We start from the raw sequence: 18,305 nt of genomic DNA on the forward strand, positions 1-18,305 counted from the left end.
TCTGTCTTCTGTTACCAGCTGTTTGTCAGTGTTTCCTGTTTTTAGGGGTATGCATTTCCACAGGTTATAATTAGATATTTGAGTTGATTTGAACAATCTGCATTTATTTGTAAGATGATAAGTATCTGAAGTGAATGCAGGTAAGTCAGTGTTCAGATAAAGTGATGGAAATGGGAGTTGTAGTATTTTGATTAAATTAGTGATACTGGTGTTATTGATGTAAGGTGAGAATTGAGATATGAAGGTAGATCTGATCAATAAAGCTGTGTTACAGCTTTTTGTGCATGTTTAGATTAGTCTGAATTTACTGGGCAGAAAAAGTCACAAACAACAAGTCAAAAATAATAAGTCTAATTTTCATGATCCTCATTAGCGACTGAAACATGAGCTTCTATTCTTCCTGTGGTCTCTTCGACATTACATTACAAGTTTAATTATTTATATAAAATTTTTACACCATTGGCACCCACATGCAGACAGAAACAGGACATATAATACAATTGCTATTCATTTATATTCATTCACAAATCAATAGGTGTCTCATACAAGTTATAAGACATCAGTCAATATTATCAATACTCCTTCATTATCAAATCTAGTGTGAACAAAAAAGAAAGTTTTGATGGCTTTTCAAAACATTATCTATTATTTTGCAATAACATAAATACTTGCAGTCCATTCCATGCAACCTGTGTGTTTTGTGTCCTCAGGTAAAACAACACCAGTTAGCCTGACTGGTGTTGCAGATTCCTCCAAACCATGTGACCCCTTCCAGCCGTTCAGCGCTGACCTCATCGACCCATTTCAAAGTAAAAAGGGCCCAGGAGATCCGTTCAGTGGCAAAGACCCCTTCGCTCCCTCCTCAGCATCAAGTAAAGCACCTAAAGACTCTACCTCGGGTTTTACAGACATCAGCTCTGTAAGTTGAGATTGGTGATACTGCCAGTGTGCACCCAGTCACACACACACACACACACACACACACACACACACACACACACACACACACACACACACACACACACACACACACACACACACACACACACATACACACTCACACACACACAAATACTGGTACAGATACAACAATTTAGTTCATTGCAACAAAAATTGCAGATGAAGCATGAGATGCAACTGAGCTCTGTATTGAGATGAGAAGTTATGAATGAATACAGCTTTGGAGGTGTGGTCAGCACTAAACACGGAGCAATGATTATATCGTTTTGAAATGTACTTATGTAATCACAGTTCTTGTAGAAGCTCCCATGGTGGTTTCTTTTTGCTCTGTTTCAGGGCTTTAGAAACATTTTATTTTCATCAGTAATGTGTGGAGAAGCCTGAGCTGCAGCTGCTGCTGCTTGTGTTGGTGCTTTAGCTATAAGCTACTCTGTGATGCAGACTAAAACAACTGACTGTCCAGTTCAGCTACTGGAGGAGCAGCTGCTTCTTGTTTGGGATGAAATCTGGAGTTGTTACTTAAAATCAATTCAGTCAAGCCACCATTTGATCTGTGTGTAGCATCCTGTCTGAGGGCAATGTGTTGCTTATGGAGGAATGCTCAATCAGCAGGTTTCTGTTGAGGGAGCGGGAATCAGGGTGTTTCTGCAGTGAAAATAACTAGCAGGATAAATGAGTGGTCCATCAGACCACTGACTGGTTTGGTTCTGGTACAGACTGTGAAACTCTTGTGAATTAGAATTTATAACATCAGAACACATTTGCTGAATATAATCAAATGTTTGTAAAGCTGTTTTACTACATGAACCATGGAAACATTTAGAAGAAAACTCAGACAGTTTAATCTTGTATTTTTCCACAACAGCATGTCCCAGCAGGAGGTTTTCTGCTGGAGATGTGAGGGAGATGAAGTAAGAGGTACAGCAGTGATGCAGGGCAAACATACACCTTCTTTTGTTTCTGTCTGGTTAGAGCTATATTACTTCTCAACAAAACTCAATCTAGATGTTTATCAAGTTATATATTTTTATTATTGAAAACATTCTACTGCTGCTCGGTATCATTTCCTTCTGTTGCCTCAACAATGCTCATTTCTTGGTGTCAAACACTAGAAACCATGAGACATCTGTTGGCCGGTTGTTCATGCTGCACTATTCTCTATTGGGAATCTCTCACTGTTCATAGAACTATTTTATATAAGATGGTGAACCAAACTTACTAAAGGTTTTTAAAATGCTTTAAAAGTTTATATGATTCAGAAGGTGCTTAAAAGTGATAATTTTGAACTACTGCAAGTGAATTCCTGACATACACCAGTGTAGGTGTATAGCAGTGAGTGGGAACCCTGCCATGGTTCACTTTTTTAGACCACAGTATCAGAAAAGCTACAGAAGTGTGAGACTTCTATGTCTCACAACATAGAAGTGAGACCTAATATCTGCTAGTGATAGAAAACATAAAGTCAGCACACATGCAAACGTCTAGCCCCCCTCCATTCCCATGTTTACATTAATTTAGAACGAGCCTTCTAACCCAACATTATTCAGTTAACTTAGTGTTAACATGTTTCCTGACACAGTCTCATTAAAAACAGCAGTATCACCTCTCAACTGTCAACTGAGTCTGTTGGCCCTGTAGGACCTTCTTGTGTGTGTGTGTGTGTGTGTGTTCATGTTTATTTCTACTCTTTGTTCTGTCATGCATGTCTTTGTGTTATGATGTTACTATATTTGGGCTTTTTCTCACCATTCTCCAGAACCATTCTTCCTCCAACTTGCTGACAGCAGCTCCTGTAAGCACTCTGCTTCCCCATCTGATTTCAGACAACAACACATACAGATATTATAGTAACATCATTTTGACTAAAGCAAATTGGAGCAAATTATCTGTATGAAAATATCACATTTAACTTATGTTGAATGTTTTTTGTCTATATTGGTTGAAATCATCACCACAATAACTCTTAAATCAAGTTTATTATTATATCCTGCTTCTTGTTCCCCTACAACTCCATTTAAATATCTTCAGCATCCAGCATTTCATCTATCAGTCCTGCAGTATGGACCCAGTTATTGGTCACCAAGCAGGAAAATGCAGTGAGTCGTAGAACCTGAACTAAGCAGATGTTGTAGAAATCCTTATTTGTGCACACCTGAATCCACCAGTGTCACCAAAATAATTGTTCATCTGCATGTCATGTGTTGTTGTCAGACATTGTTTGTCTCATATTAAGTTTTGAGTGTGGCTCATGTTTACTTAAAGGGATTCTCTGCCAGTCCTCTGTTCATAATTCTCACAAGCAGCCTGCCTTGGCCTCAGCAGCTGCCAGCATCTCTTAGGTTTAGTCTCACACCAGCAAGATGAAGCAAGTACAATGCTCGAAATGTAAAGCTATTAAAAGTTAAAGACAGTATTTAGAGGACTGGGGAGAAACTCTGCATGTTTCCCTCTTTGCATCTGTGTGGTGTGCTGTAAACTAGCCTAGATCCACTGAGTTGGGTAATTTCTGCTGTAACTTCTCTGTTTTGTAATCCATCCCCCTCTGGCAGGACCTGATAAAGCCAAGGTAAGAGATTCAACAAAAAAATCAACACTAAATAAAGCCTCTTTTTTTCATTGTTTTGCCGTTGCCAATCTATGTTAACTATACAATAGATTTTGTGCTAAGATCAACTTTAACAAAGTGAAGGAAACAAACGTCAAGGCTGCACAGTGTGGAACAATACAGATACAGTCTGAGTCCAACCTCTTTGCTGATATGTATTCAATATGAATCATGGCTCAATCACAAGACCAACTTTCAAACAACAGGAGAAATTGAGGTAATAAGTTATATATAAGTTATGAACAGAATCAGTGATTAAAGAGCAGCCTTGGCGGAGTCCAACCCTCACTGGAAACGAATCCTGCTAGCAATGCGGACCAAACTCTGACACCTGTCATACAGGGACCAGACAGCTCGTACAAGGGGGTCCAGTACCCTATACTCCCGGAGTACCCTCCACAGGAGTCCCCAGGGTACACGGTTGAACGCCTTCTCCAGGTCCAAAAAGCACATGTAGACTGGTTGGGCAAACTCCCATGCCCCCTCCAGGACCCCAAAGAGGGTATAGAGCTGGTCCACTGTTCCACGACCAGGACGAAAACCACACTGCTCCTCCTCAATCCGAGATTCGACTATCCAACGGACCCTCCTCTTCTGGACCTCTGAATACACCTTACCAGGGAGGCTGAGGAGTGTGATTCATCTGTAATTGGAACACACCCTCCGATCCTCCTCCTTAAAAAGGGGAACCACTACCCCAGTCTTCCAGTCCAGCGGTACTGCCCCCGATGTCCACGCGATGCTGCAGAGGTGTGTCAGCCAAGACAGCCCCACAGCATCCAGAGCCTTAAGGAACTCCGGGCGGATCTCGTCCACCCCCGGGGCCTTGCCGCCAAGGAGCTTTTTAACCACCTCAGCAACTTTAGCTCCAGAGATAGGAGAGTCCACCCCTGAGTCCCCCAGCTCTGCTTCCTCATCGGAAGACATGTTGGTAGGATTGAGGAGGTCTTCGAAGTATTCCTTCCACCGACCCACTACATCCCGAGTTGAGGTCAAGCACAGACAACAGTCAGAACCCGTCCCCTCGCCAGAAGGCGGAGGGAAACTACCCTTTCATCCACCGGGGTAAACCCCAATAGACAGGCACCAAGCCGGGGGCTGATGAGAATGTCCACACCTGCTTGGTGGATATCTAGTTGGAATCGCTCAACCTTGTGCACAAGCTCAGGCTCCTTCCCCACCGGAGAGGTGGCATTCCACGTCCCTAGAGCCAGTTTCTGCAACTGAGGATCAGACTGCCAGGGTCCCGTCTCTTGCTGCTGCTCAGCTCACATTGCACCCGACCCCAACGGTTCCTCCCGCATATGGTGAGCCCATGGGAGGTGGGGCCCGAGGTGGTGGGGTGATCAATAATATGTAAAACAAAACACAGAAGAGGAAGCATTTTATTTGTGAATTGCCTTCCATCAAAGTTCTTTACTGGAAACACATTGACAAAGAAAATGGTTTGTTTAAAATGTTAACTGAGCAGAAACAGCAAACTCTGTTTGCAGGCTATGACATTCCGACATTGTTTATAGATGTCATGTGCTTAAGTGTCTCTTGAGAAACTTATGTGGTCTTGCATGACATGAAATTGAAGCTGATCTTTATAAATGTTATAATGGGGAGAAAAAAAAGAATCACTGCTCCACCAGATCGGATAATGACTCAGTTTAGGTCAGCTTTATAGATGTGATACCAACTCATGATAAAAAAAATATATATATATACTCAAGGCACTTTAAAGATTAAGTTCAATGTGGTTAAAAACCAGTTCAAATCAGTTATAATCCACATCAGTATAATTCATTGCTGTTGTTTTAATATGAATCCAATTCATTAGGAAACCAACAGACCCATTGAATCTGTATATATCGCTGGGATTGTAATCTTCTCTCGCTTGTGTCTTTTTACAGTTTGGGAATGAGGCTCAGCAGCTGGAGTGGGCCAAGCGGGAGAGTGAGCGAGCCGAGCGTGAGCGGCTGAAGAGGCTCCGACAGCAGGAACAGGAAGACCTAGAGCTGGCTATCGCACTCAGCAAGGCAGAGATGTCAAATGCGTGACCTGAAAGCAACAACACGCCAGCATGCCCACAGCTGTGACTGACATGAGGCTCATCATTTAGTTTACTCCTAACTGTACACACACACTCAGAAACTGTACATTATGGTAAACTTATCACTGTAAAACCTCTGACATAGAGATGGAGATGGACATGGACATAATAAAGTATAGAAGGTGGGAAGAGGAGCATAGAAAGACTAATTACCTCAGCAGTGTAAGCTGAGTGCTGGCAGTTGTAGGTTCCGCCTCAGTATTTGATCCTTCAGCCGAATACAAAATGACTTGCCGTACAACTGGATACACATATGTTTTTATCTCACTGTAACACGGTAACAGATGCACACTGATGTGGTCCAGCAGTGTTTGTCCTGGAAGGCTGTGGAAGACTAAAGGTCTGCAGTCTCACAACTGGATTTGTTGGGGCACTGAGCTCTACTGGAAGAACAGCCCTGACAATGTTTCCCATGTTCTTATCAACCTGATTCACCATGAGACCAGAAAGCCTCGCTTGGAGTCCAGACTATGGAGGCCCACCAAGTGTCCACATGCCATCATATACTCGGATTGTTGTCCAATGCTGAAGAAAATCCAACAAAAACTGAAGTTCGAAAGGCCTGCAGGTCCTGGATGTGTTCAAGTGGCTCCTGATAGGATATACAATGAAATGCCACACCACGTGTGGCTCTTGAGGCTTTCTCCCTTATGTTTCTGCTCTCAGGCTCAGTGTCCACATGATGTTTTTTCTCTTGTTGTGAATAAGGGGTGTGTGTGTGTGTGTGTGATGCCACATGAAGCAAAACCCCTGCAATCGACATGATTTGACAGACCTTTTCAGAGGAAACTGTCACCACAGTAACCAAGAGACGAGCAGAAGCAGCTCTGACTGAAATGATCTGTCAGAAAGAGGACGGCATGAATGGAAGAGATGTGTGGAGGACTTTGAGCTTTGTGATTCCAGCACTTGACCTGTTGAAATCTCATGATGAAAAGCTCCTCATTGCCCTTCTCTACCAGAGAAAACCACCATGTGACAGACTGGCCGAGACAATCCAGGAAGACCACAATTAGATAATCAGTTAACCTGGTAAAACCGTCATTGTTCTCAGTGGTACTGACACACTGTGAAAACCAACCCTAATGTGTGAATAGATGGATGTGTAATCATGTGTTTTCATGAAAACTGTTTAGGGTTACAGAAGTAGAGTCCAGAGGCTTTCTGTGGATGTTGTGAATCTGGAGAAGCTAGTTAAAACAGAGACCTCCTCATCCTCAGTGACTCTTGGTTTAACTAACATCTCATTCAAGCTCCGTTGGCCTCCTGTGATGTAAGCAGGCAGTAGCGAGTATGAATTGTGCTGAGGTGGATCTTGCAGCAAACAGAAGAAAGGCAGATGAGGGAACACTTTCGTGCATATTAAACCTTTTTTTCTATTTTTTAAGTGAGGATTGTAACACATTTTTGTAAGCTGGATAAGTAGTTTTTGTTTTGTCGGGTGGTTTCTGTAGTAGCTGAGTTTCAGTCTCCAGCTGCAGCGTCCTGCTTTCTCAAGGTTTTTGACCAACAGATTTCATGTGTCATAGTTAGATGTTTCATCATGACCACTTATCTTTTTTTAATATATTTAATTGATTTACTTGAAGTTAGAGGAGACAGACTGAAGGCAGTTTTTCTTCAACTAAAACAAAGGGTCCGGTTCGTTTTCTGAACATTGTCTGCTGTAGTTGTTCTATGTATAACTCTAAACTGGCTTTGCAGTGTTGGGCATCGTCTGATAGAACTTGCATAGTTTCAGGTCTTTAAAGTAAACAATCATCACTATCTTTTATTACGGGATGAATTCTGAAACTGAAATTCACTGAACTGACATCTAAGTAAGCACCTGTAGATATACACAGTGATTTGATCTGATCTCCATGTATCGAATGTCATCAGTGTCTGGAAGCCCTAAGATCAGACTGCAGAGATAAAGATAAACCCCAGTGTGACTGGATTTAATGATACGATATGTTTAACTCAGAGGAAAGAAACTAACTCTGTTTCTTTAATGCTGGAGTTGATGATAAAAAGTGACTGGTTAAGGTGACCTAAGGTGTCCCTCGATTGAATAATGAAAGAGGCAGGATAACTGAAATATGAACATGAGATATGTTCATATTTATGAGGAATTAGACATGTTTAAGCAGCTAAAAGTCTTCATGTCAGACCACAAATGTTCAACAAAAAGAAATGTGAACGGTGCCCGTTTTCATCCAGCAGCTTGGTTCTGTAGTAGTTAGTATTGATACAGAAGTTGGGTTTATAATAAGATGACAGACAGCTGATAAGCTAGCTTGATGCCAGAAATGAAGTGATGTGGCGTCTTTTTTGTTTTGCTTTTTTATTTATTTAATTTTTTTTTGTATTTACATGATCGCTTTTATGTCCCATATCATTTGTTTTCCGACATGTCCCATCCTGACCTGAATGTTGAACCTAGAACATTTCTATACAGATGAAACTGCTGCTGCTCTATCAGAATCAGTGTGGCCGCAGGTTTAGTTTCCATTTCTAACAACGTCATAACAATCTGAAGGTTTCTGCAGCACCTTGAGTGAGTGTTTCTGTGTTGGAAGTTGGAGTCTGGTTGGTCTCAGTTTAGAACAACGCTGTCCTCACTCTAACTGGGTTTCATTTGGAACTAGTTGAGGTGATCTGTGGAGCTTCCAGGACAAATACTGAGCCATATGATCAAAGAGATGTGTTCGGTGTTCTGTGGGCATCTGATTCCAGCTGTTGGTACAACACCAGAGTACCAGAGAGAGAAACAATGGATGGTCTAACATCTGTCTACTGTTCTACACTGGTACCATCTTTCATTCTGTTTGACGTGTTCAATTCTCCACTGTGCAATAGTTTTGTTTACTTTTCTGTGTATGACTTCAGACCAGTCTGATGTTGATAGTTTAATATGTAGAAAATGTTTATTTATGTGTTTCTCTGTTCCTGTCTTTCAGTTGGTTCGACTACCTGCAAGTTCATTAAGCTCTCTTTTGCTTTCTGATGCTCAGTATTATTTAAAAAACGACAGCTGAAAGAGAAATATTTATGAATTAATGATGAATGAAAAATATATTTACGGCTTAATGTGTTTAGATGGAGAATATTTCATTTTTATATAAAACCTTTGAACTTACACACTCATGTTTTAAAATTAGGCTTTTCTAACAGAACTTGTTTTAGTCTTGGTTATCTTTAAGTTAGGTGAATTTATTCCCTCTCTTCCCTGTAGCAACATAATCTGATCTGTCCTCATCCAGAAGCTTCTAGTCTGAGTTGAGTTCTGTTGGTAGTGTTTGTACCATGATCAGTGAGACCTGATGGGGAAAAAGTCAGATTATAGAGAACCATTTGTAGTTAATAGTAATGGAGAGTTGGTTTGCCGTAATGTAATCCTCTCTTCATGCTCACTGCTGTTTTACTATGAAAAAATAATTCATCTTGAAGGCTGAGCTGCTGCCTGATATTTATCTGTGTGGTGAAGATTGTTCCAACTACTCTCCTGCAGGCTTCATTTAAAGTCAGAAATCTACTCTGAAAATACTGATTTTGAGTCTAACTTTGGTACTTCATGGTGTAAACTGGCACAAAACCTGCTGGGCCCTCCTACACAGCACCTCCATCGTCATCATCATCATCATCATCATCCTCTTTCTGGTTCTAGAGCTGTGTTACCGGGTTCAATGAGCGAAACGGAAGAAACAAGCAGGAAAAACTTAAAAAATTTTTTTTTTTTAGAAATGTGTATATGTCTGTTAACATTTATTGCTGTTTTACTATCAGAGATTTGCACATGCAGAAGAAATGCAGCATGAGACAGGCTGAGTTTAACAATCAGAGATATCTTGTTTAAATGAAGATCAGGCAGCAGCATCCCCCTCATAGAGGAGACAAACATACACTGTGACATGTTAAAGCTGTATTTTGTTTGTTTGGTTTTTTATTTAGACTGGAAGTTTGTTGTTATTTTTGTCATAACTGAACACTCACCAACATCTCTGTTTTTGAAGTTTACTCCTATTAGCTTCCAGCAAAATTATACTGTTGAGTTAGTTAGGATAAACCATATGGTTAGTGTTAAGAAGGTATTGAGTTGGACCTGGTTTTTTTTTTTTTTTTAAAGGTTCAAAATTTTACTTTTACTTTGTCACATTGCTCTTTGCTGAGTACTGTAAGGGAGGGGTGGTCATGGTGGGTTGTGATGCTGTTAGGGAAAAAGAAATGCTGCTGTTCCTGATGATGTCATCAACCCTGCTACTGGTGAGCTCTTTGTAAATAATCTGACTGCCAAGTAAAAAATCTGAGCTCTTGAAAAACTGTTGTTGTTTTATTTTGACAACGTCATACAACTTAAACACAGCTCATGTTCCTCCCGGTTTAATTGTTCTTCAATGTCAAATATATAATCCCATCAGTTTGGTGCCATACTTTCAATTTTTATAGGCAATTACTAAAACATTAACTGTTTATATTCATTACAGCTCTGTGATGCAACAAACCAGCTTTTATTTTCAAACATAGTCTGCTGGCAGGATGAAGCAAACACTACCAGCAAACACGGATCTGGCAATAATGGAAGATAAAGAAAAGGGGACATAAAAAAACACAAAATAATAAAGATCAGGTTATCCGAAAAGGAAGGTTTGTGTGCAGAACTGTCACATGAACAGGTGAGGTGCTGATGGTCAGATAGCACAGGCAAAAAGAAGGGAGATGCCAGAAATGTTACAACCTCAAATCTTTTTCTTAACTATATTTATTTCTTTAAGGCTAATTGTCCAGGTGAATTTTCTTCCTGCAAAGATCCTCATCAATCCATCGTTTGGGCTTCTGAGAAAATATGTTGTTACCTTTCATTAAAAGAAAAGCATTTACTCCTTGAGTAATCAATGGGTTTTCTTTTGCAGTAAATGGCCCTTTAGGATTTAGGCCCTTTAGAAAGGCAAAAGAACAACTGATGTGCATTTTTCTTTGTGAAAGCCAAGATTATATTTGACAGCTGCAGCTCCAGTCAATTTATTCATTTTGTTGACATATTGATTTATTAGAAACAAGTATACTGTAGGAAACTTGTCTGTAAAAAAAGACTGAATTGAATAAAAATAATATGAACCCTCACATTTAACTATATTTAACCAGTTTATTTATCCGGATCATGTTGTTTGGATCCTTAATGTGGCAGAACCTTGCATAGCTGAAGACCGATGAAAGGCAGATACACCTGGACAGGTCAGCAGTCCATCACAGGACTAAAACTGACACAAACAAAACTCTCACTCACTTAACTAAAGTGCATGTAGTTGGAGGAAGCTGGAAAATGTACAGAAATCAGATACTTACAGGAGGAAAGCATCAAACTCAGCACAGCATAGTTCAGATAAAATATATTGATTCCAAAGTGTTATCTTCTACTCATTTACTGGTCTACACTTTAAATGCATTACGACACATCTTATCTTCATTAGGACTGCTGGAAGTTGATTAGTTTGGTTTTTTTTCCATGTTTGTTTCTGAAACAATAGGTGCCCATGTAAACCAGTAAACTTGTTATGATTTCATCCTGTTTTGACTCTACTTATTATATTTCCTGTGTTCAATGGTTGGAGATCAATCTCCTACTGTCACTTGATAGATATCTGTGACTCATGTGTGTGATGATCAGTTGAATTTGATGTGACAAAATGGCAAGTTTTAAAACTTATTTTTATTTGAAAAGTGAGCACGAAAAGAGGAGTCGAGGGTTTATCGAAGGAATTGTAGCATTAAAAAAAAAGTCTGATGAATGGGATTCTTGCAGCAGTTTCCAGATTCATGGAGCGTTGCTATCCCAGTAGATGGCAGTGTTTTACCAAAAGCAGAATTCCCTCTTTTCCCAAGAAAGTGCTGCATGGTACCTGCAACTCTAGGAATCTACAGATAGGATTTTTCCCAAACAGCTGGTAAAGTTCAAACATCTGGAACAGAAAAATATTTTTATTTTGGATTTAATCCTAAAAAAACAAACCCACTACTCTAATAAACTACAGCATCAATAAGATCAGGACAGTCTCAGTTTATGATAAAAATTAATCATCATTTCTCAGTTTTCTTCACAGACCTGGTTTTCCTTGGGCTTTGGTTGTACAATAATATAACAAAGGGTAGTTCTCTCTCAGAAGAGCTGCTGCTTCGATGGGATGAGCCTCTTTTCCTCCTCTTGTTACTGTAAGTCCAAGTATTAGAACATATAACAGTCTGCTGAGGCAGAGTGAAAACAATTTGTTGCATCAGAATTGGGGAGAACAGTTTACTGCAGGAATGTCAGCTAAAGATTTACTGGTGAGGTTAATAAATTTATGGTGAAGGAGTTTCTGTGCCATTGCTCTTGTGTCACATGGTTCATGTGCAAACAGACAAACAAACAAAAATAAGAGTGTTTTTGTTTTTCAGTAAATTAAATTAAGTCATGAAACAGCGGTGAAGGAGAACAGGGAGCCATCAGCTGCATCAATAGCTCTATGAGCAGATTATATTCCAAGGCCAGAGGTTTCTAAGTGCTCCTCTTTGTGCCAAAAAATGACATTCAACAGCAATGTGCTTGTAGAAACCCTTCAACCCTGACAATCACACCATTATATTACTGACATACTAAAAGTCTGTCAAGTCTCAACAGGGTCAGAGCCACAGTGCGTAATCAAAATATTTGTTGGGTTCTTTATTGACATTAAAATAAATCCACATTTAACTGTAATACACAGGGTTGCAGGGTTTCTGGACACACTCTACTGCTGAATGTGTTAATCATATGACATTACTCCTGATGGTTACTCATGCTTGCAGGCTTGCTTCTACCATGCGATAAGTACAGCTAAACTTTATACCACGATGATAATAATATTACCTATTCATCCATAAAGTATCGATCCAAGCACAAAACCTAGAGGAACTCCACAACTTGCTCTGCAGAAGGAGGACTCCTATTTCACATAAATAAATTGGAATCTTTCAGATAAATATGACTGACCAGCCTAATGTGGTTTGTTTTAACTCAAAATAATATGTTCTGGTTTCTGTCACAGTATCTTGTGATTGATCAGATCACAGTACAGTACACTCCATCAGCTGACACAAATACCTGCACATCTAATAAATGTAAACCATCTGAGTCTCACAGCTTGTAGTTCACATGCTCTGCAACCTGCAACTGCCAGCACTCATCTAAAATGCTAAAATGATACTTGGTTTTTCACTTGAGTAAACAGGCTAATCTTAGAGGTTGGGTTCTGCTGAGACTGAACGAGAAAATATAGATATAACATAAACATAGTAGTGAATTTAGTTGGTATGATTATTAGAGTGCAAAGTGTGAAGTGTGTAACTTTCTTCTACATGGCTCCACCTCATCTGTCCCTGATTGAAAATAGATCGATTGAATGTGTGTGTGTATGTGTGTGTGTGTGTGTGTGTGTTAGTTTAGTTTACGTTGTAGTTGGTGTCATGTAATATTTACTGAATGTTTCGTGTGTTTTGTGTATGGTAATAAATTAATCATTACAAATATTTAATTATATTTGAAAAATGTAAAGAGAAGTTCATTGTAGATCTTCATTATATAGACACACACACAATTTGTTTCCCATTTGCCAAATTATTTATTGTTTAGATATAAATGCAATCATGATCTGGGGAGTAACACATCATTGCCATCCTCTGCCTCTCATCAGCCTCACAGACGGTTCCTGGAGATGCTGCTGGTTCTCCTGCTGGTTGTTCACCAGCTGCCCTCCTGACATCATCATCATCTGTCTCCAGAAGGTCACCGCTGCTCATGCAGATGTTGTGGAGGACGGTGGACGTACTTCACCTCCTTCCAGAGCCTTTAGGAAGACGGACCTCCACCTGGTCTTTAGGATCCTGAAAGACCTCTCCACACACACCTGACTTCTGACAGGCAGCATTTGAAGCGAGCTTGCAGGTGGATTCAGACAGGCTGCCTGAGGAGCGTCAAGAGGAAAATGGACTGCGACAAGCAGGGGGAGATTCAATAAAGGATTCAATAAAATGTTTCAATAACAACTTTGCTGCGTCCCTGTGTCTGAGCATCTTCTTTACAGCATTGCATTCCCTACATTATCATTTATAATCCGTTTCCTGTTGCCTAATGTGCACAGCATCAGAGTAAACACCAATTAAAACAGATGTGTTTAATGTAAAGGACATTTTTACATTGACAATATCTTTGCATATTTAAAAGCTGTTTTATTAGTGTTTTGATTTGCATTTTATTATACTAATAAGCCTGTGGGAGACATGCAGAGACACATGAGAGTCTGATGTTGCTTTGTATTGTTAACAACTGAGATAGATCACTCTAGTGTAGGCCATAATATATGATGATATGATACATAAAGTTATGTTTGCTGGATTTGTTCATTTATTTTTTACAACTTCCTAAAAAGAATTTAGTGGGACGAACTGTCTCTGAAACGATAAGCCAATAATGATGCGAGGCTGGCAACAGGTACGCACTCTGGGCACATATGCAGGCGGGTCATACACGTTACAAGTAAATAAATATACGTACCAGTTTAGCCAATCGGAGGAGGATCCTTCTTCACCTTTAATGCGATGGAGTTTCATGAGAGCAGCAAATTCGTTCTCGTAATTTAGCGCTTTGTTTTACTTTTGGTGGCAGAAAAATGGTGGTCAAATGTGAGTTCGTCACTACCGGTTAGTTCACTGCGTCCAGTGTTCCATTTGGGACAGCACTAACCCACCGTAGTGCGCACTACAGAGAAAAGTGCGTAGTGCACACTACGCACTGCATTCCAGTGCACTAACGAATTGAGACACAGCCAGTTTCTCTTAAAGCAACCTGATGACATTTATCCAACAGACTTTGATGAGCTTAATTAACCTTGACCTTCATTTTTTTTTTACTTTTAACCCCTTGTGGACTGTTTGTCTTCATCTTCATTGCTTCATACTAATCCTGTCGGCTTTGTGATGTGCTCAAACACAGCCTGCCAAGTCAGTTTCTGATCATGTCAATATAATGTTTGTGTTCATTGTAGTTGCATTGTCCCAGAGGCTTTGGACAAATAAGTAAATGTGTTGACCAAGGAAAATGATCATATCAAATGTATCACCGCTGCCTCACAATAACTGCCTACAAATAAACCTAATCATTAGATATGACTCAAATCAGATTCCACCTTTATAAAAAGCCAACACAAGCTTGCTATGAAACATTATATATTTCTAGACGCTCTTTTGTTGGCCAATTTCCTGCAGGAAATTACTGCATACTTATTGTAAGTTATTCTGAGGAAAGAATCTGATAGGAAAGAATCAATTGTTCTTCAATAAATAAACAGTAAATACCTCAGAAGATTTCCAGATACTTACTGTATGATGTTAAAAACTGACCTTTTTAATGGGAATATCTATGTGTATGTTCACATCAGCTCATAACTATGCAACTCTATCAAAATCATACTCAGGACTCAGAGACCCAGTTATCCATTTGGTTTAATTTGTCTATTAAAATAAACTATTCACAAAGTATAAACATTGTATTTACACAGCAGAACATTTTGTCAAGACACAGACAAATGCTTTTTCTTCATCCAAAATCGGTGTGGCCCCTCGTCAATCAAAATTGAGATGACATGCACTTCAATGAGACTTCACTCACAACACATTTTAATTTCAAGTCTTTAAGGAGAACAGAACCAATGGCTGTTTGCAGCTAAACATTGTCACAAAGTCTGCCCATGTAAATATCCCCAGAGAATGACACTTTGATTTTATCATAGCCACTGGAGAATATGGCTCTCGTAAGATGTGCAATAATGTGACACTGAAAGCACTGATGGCCAAGTAAAAACACATACTTGAATTTCTGGAGTGTCTGAGACTTATTTCAGCAAAGAGTGTACACATTGTCCAATATAAACATGTAGTACCAGCTACATCATTGTAAAAAACAAAACAATAAACAATTGCTTGAACAGAAATCATCTGTCTTTGTCAAATTTGCATAACCTTTCTTTTCAATTTGATCTACTTTTATTCATATGTGACATTTTCTATTGTTTTCTCTTTATTTAAAAAAAAAAAAAGATGCTGACTTTATTGTGTTCTGTATAAAACAAAGTGAAGCTAAGCCCCATTTAAAGGCTTCTTGTCTTGATGAAGAAGTAATTCAGTTTCATTTCAGGAATACGTTATAGATATGTTTATTCTCTGGTGGTCCCATCACACAGTTTACGCTGCAAAGACACCACATGTTCCAACAGGATTTCTGCAGACTTGTTGCTCAGATTCTCACGGCTTACTTGCATCAGTTTGGTGGGTTTCGACACGGTCCTCGCACTGATGCAGTCTTTGTCGGTTGTAGCTTGCTTTCTGTCCCAAGACACCTTTCTCACATATGCCTCTTCATGTGCAGCGCGAGGTGGTCTGACCGGGAAAACGCACGCTCACACAGATGACACTGGAACGGCCGATGTCCAGTGTGCTTCCGGAAGTGACGCGTGAGCTCGTCAGAACGCGCAAACTTCCAGCCACAGCCTTCCCAGCTGCAGTGGTATGGTTTCTCTCCTAGAAACACATGAACACAGACGGTTCACGTCATTATTTGAATACAAATTAGGTGAATTAACGACTGTCAGCATGATGAGCATGCAGGTGTTTGCCTACCTGTGTGCGTCCTGAGGTGAGCCTTCAGGTGTGAACTCTTGGTGTACGTCTTCCCGCAGCCAGAGAACGTGCAGGTGTGCGTCGCAGTCCGTTTCCTTGGCCAGGAACGGCGACCCCTCTTTGGCTTGGTGTCCATGTTTTCCAGTGGGGAGGACGGTGGGGTGAGCAGCACTCGCTGGCCGGCCACAGGCTGCTGCTGCACGCTCATAGCCGCATCCTCTCCGTAAACACCGGGGAACTGGGGATGGCTGTGCGCCCCGAAGGAAAGTTGGATTCCAGTGTGCAGGTGAGAAAATACCCCTGGCGCAACGTGGTGGGAAAAACTCTGCGGGAAATTCAGCGAAGTGGAGTTGCACATTTGGGGTTGTTGGCACTCAGAGCTCCTCAGGTCGTCAGGGCTCAGCGGCGGAGTCATGCTGCTCGTCGCAGCTTGGGGAGAGTTGGCCAACCGCGGCTGCTGCTCGAACATCATACAGGAGACGCTCCCTTCCTGCTTGATGCAACTCTGAGGCACCAGACCGCTGACAGGTCCGTAGTGGTCCATGGATTTGGGCTCAATCTTAATGCTTAAGTGTTCGGAAAATAAATCCTGAGAAGAGAAAGGTGTGGAGCTGATCAAGAATCTACCCTGGATACAAGAGCTGTTGCCAGGGATGAAAGTTGTATCCACGTCGGAGCGAAGGAGCTCCGCCATCAGGCTGTTGTAGGGCGGTGGAGGGATGTTCATGTCTGGGACTGAACTGTAACTGGACAACTGCTGGGCAGCCCCGCTGTGTTCTAGCTCTTGCTGGTGATACACGGCTTCCCCAGACTCCTGAGGTCCATATGACTCAGCTGCCGTCTCGGAGGTTGGCACATTGTTGCATTCGGTGGTGTTTGCGAGAATAAACTCAAGATCCAAGAACTTATCCAGGTCCTCTTCCTCTTTGTCGTCCAGACTGCTGCTGTCTCTGTGTGGTGAGCTACTCATGGTACATTTCCACCTCTGGAATATAAGAAAATAGTCAGCAATTAAAAAAAAAAAAAAAAGGCAGTCCTTACAATATAACAGGTTGATAGAAATCTTAAAGTGCATAAGAACAGCCAAAATTAAAATGTAGCAAATCCCTTTATGTATTCAGATATGTGAAACTAGGGTCAACTAAACAAGTTCATGGTCCACTGTCCGAACCGAAAGCAACAAGGTTAAAAGTACGAAGTAGACTACTTACATCCTCCCAACATTTCTCTCTTTGGCTTGAAAACGTGGAAATCGAAGGTAAAATGGTCCCACTTGAGGCCATTTCCACGCGTTATCATGAAAAAAAAGTTTTTACTGGAAAGGCTTCTTTGTTAGCTATTGTGGGAAAAGCGAACAAATTCCACAGAGCCTCTGAAAAATCACGGGGAGCGTTTTGCTTCTGATGCTGTCCGAAATCTGTTGCTCTTATAATCAGCTGTTCTTTCTGAAATGAACTTTCGTTGTTAACGTAGCAGCATAAATCAGACCAGCTAGACTGGGGAAGGATGTGCGTCCAGGATGGGGCAGCTGCACATCCACCACCCCCCTAAATTTAACCTCGGTATAAAAAGAGTCAGTCAGCCGACGAGCCAGGGCAGAAAGGAGTTGAGAGAGTCCGATGAGGATCTGAGCGGAGTGCTCTGCAGCGGAGATCTACTGTACTTAAACTTCTCAGGGAGGATAAAAACCCGCCTCTCTCTGAAAACTGTCCAACAACTGGAAGCAAAGAGATGAACAGAGACCGCCCCTAACATTAAAAAAATAACTCGAGCGGTTGACTAAAAAAAAAATAAGCAAAGCTAAAGTACTTCTAGGAAGAAAGGTGCTACAGGTGTCAGACGCCACGATTCATATTTACGCAAATAATACGCAAATTTTAAATGTTTGTGCCACTTATTTACTGCGTCTCTAAATAAAACCAAAACTGTCAGAACGTGCAATCTGTGGAGATTGCACGTTCTGAACTTCCAGGC

General features: G+C 40.7%; 2 protein-coding genes across 3 annotated transcripts in view; one reads left to right on the forward strand and one right to left on the reverse strand.

Moving 5' to 3' along the window:
• The window catches only part of LOC306759820 (epidermal growth factor receptor substrate 15-like 1), a 33,016-nt gene extending 23,207 nt beyond the window's left edge, over positions 1–9,809 (forward strand). Inside the window, exons 24-27 of one of the 2 annotated variants that reach the window (XM_079245560.1) lie at positions 711–872; positions 2,717–2,752; positions 3,510–3,526; positions 5,464–5,510. In XM_079245560.1, the coding sequence (XP_079101686.1) occupies positions 711–872; positions 2,717–2,752; positions 3,510–3,511 (200 nt within the window). In that variant the 3' untranslated portion in view covers positions 3,512–3,526; positions 5,464–5,510. Of the gene's footprint in view, positions 1–710; positions 873–2,716; positions 2,753–3,509; positions 3,527–5,463 lie in introns of both variants that reach the window. The other variant, XM_079245559.1, reaches the window with a different exon arrangement.
• Positions 9,810–15,140: 5,331 nt separating this feature from the next.
• On the reverse strand, positions 15,141–17,915 carry LOC306759038 (Krueppel-like factor 2). Its single transcript, XM_079244522.1, has 3 exons — positions 17,543–17,915; positions 16,332–17,316; positions 15,141–16,232 (listed from the first exon to the last, which is right to left on the reverse strand). Exons 1-3 carry the CDS (start codon positions 17,612–17,614, stop codon positions 16,057–16,059), a joined length of 1,233 nt encoding a protein of 410 aa, XP_079100648.1. The 5' UTR covers positions 17,615–17,915; the 3' UTR covers positions 15,141–16,056.
• Between the last annotated feature and the right edge of the window lie 390 nt (positions 17,916–18,305).

The sequence above is a fragment of the Telmatherina bonti genome, assembly GCF_933228915.1.
Source record: "Telmatherina bonti genome assembly, chromosome: 8".
NCBI lineage: Eukaryota > Metazoa > Chordata > Actinopteri > Atheriniformes > Telmatherinidae > Telmatherina > Telmatherina bonti.

Coding starts and splice junctions, on each gene's coding strand:
- LOC306759038 (XM_079244522.1), bottom strand. CDS start 17,614: ATGGCCTCAAGTGGGACCATTTTACCTTCGATTTCCACGTTTTCAAGC. Junction 17,317..17,542: donor GAGAGAAATGTTGGGAGGAT/GTAAGTAGTCTA, acceptor CTTATATTCCAG/AGGTGGAAATGTACCATGAG. Junction 16,233..16,331: donor TCACCTCAGGACGCACACAG/GTAGGCAAACAC, acceptor ATGTGTTTCTAG/GAGAGAAACCATACCACTGC.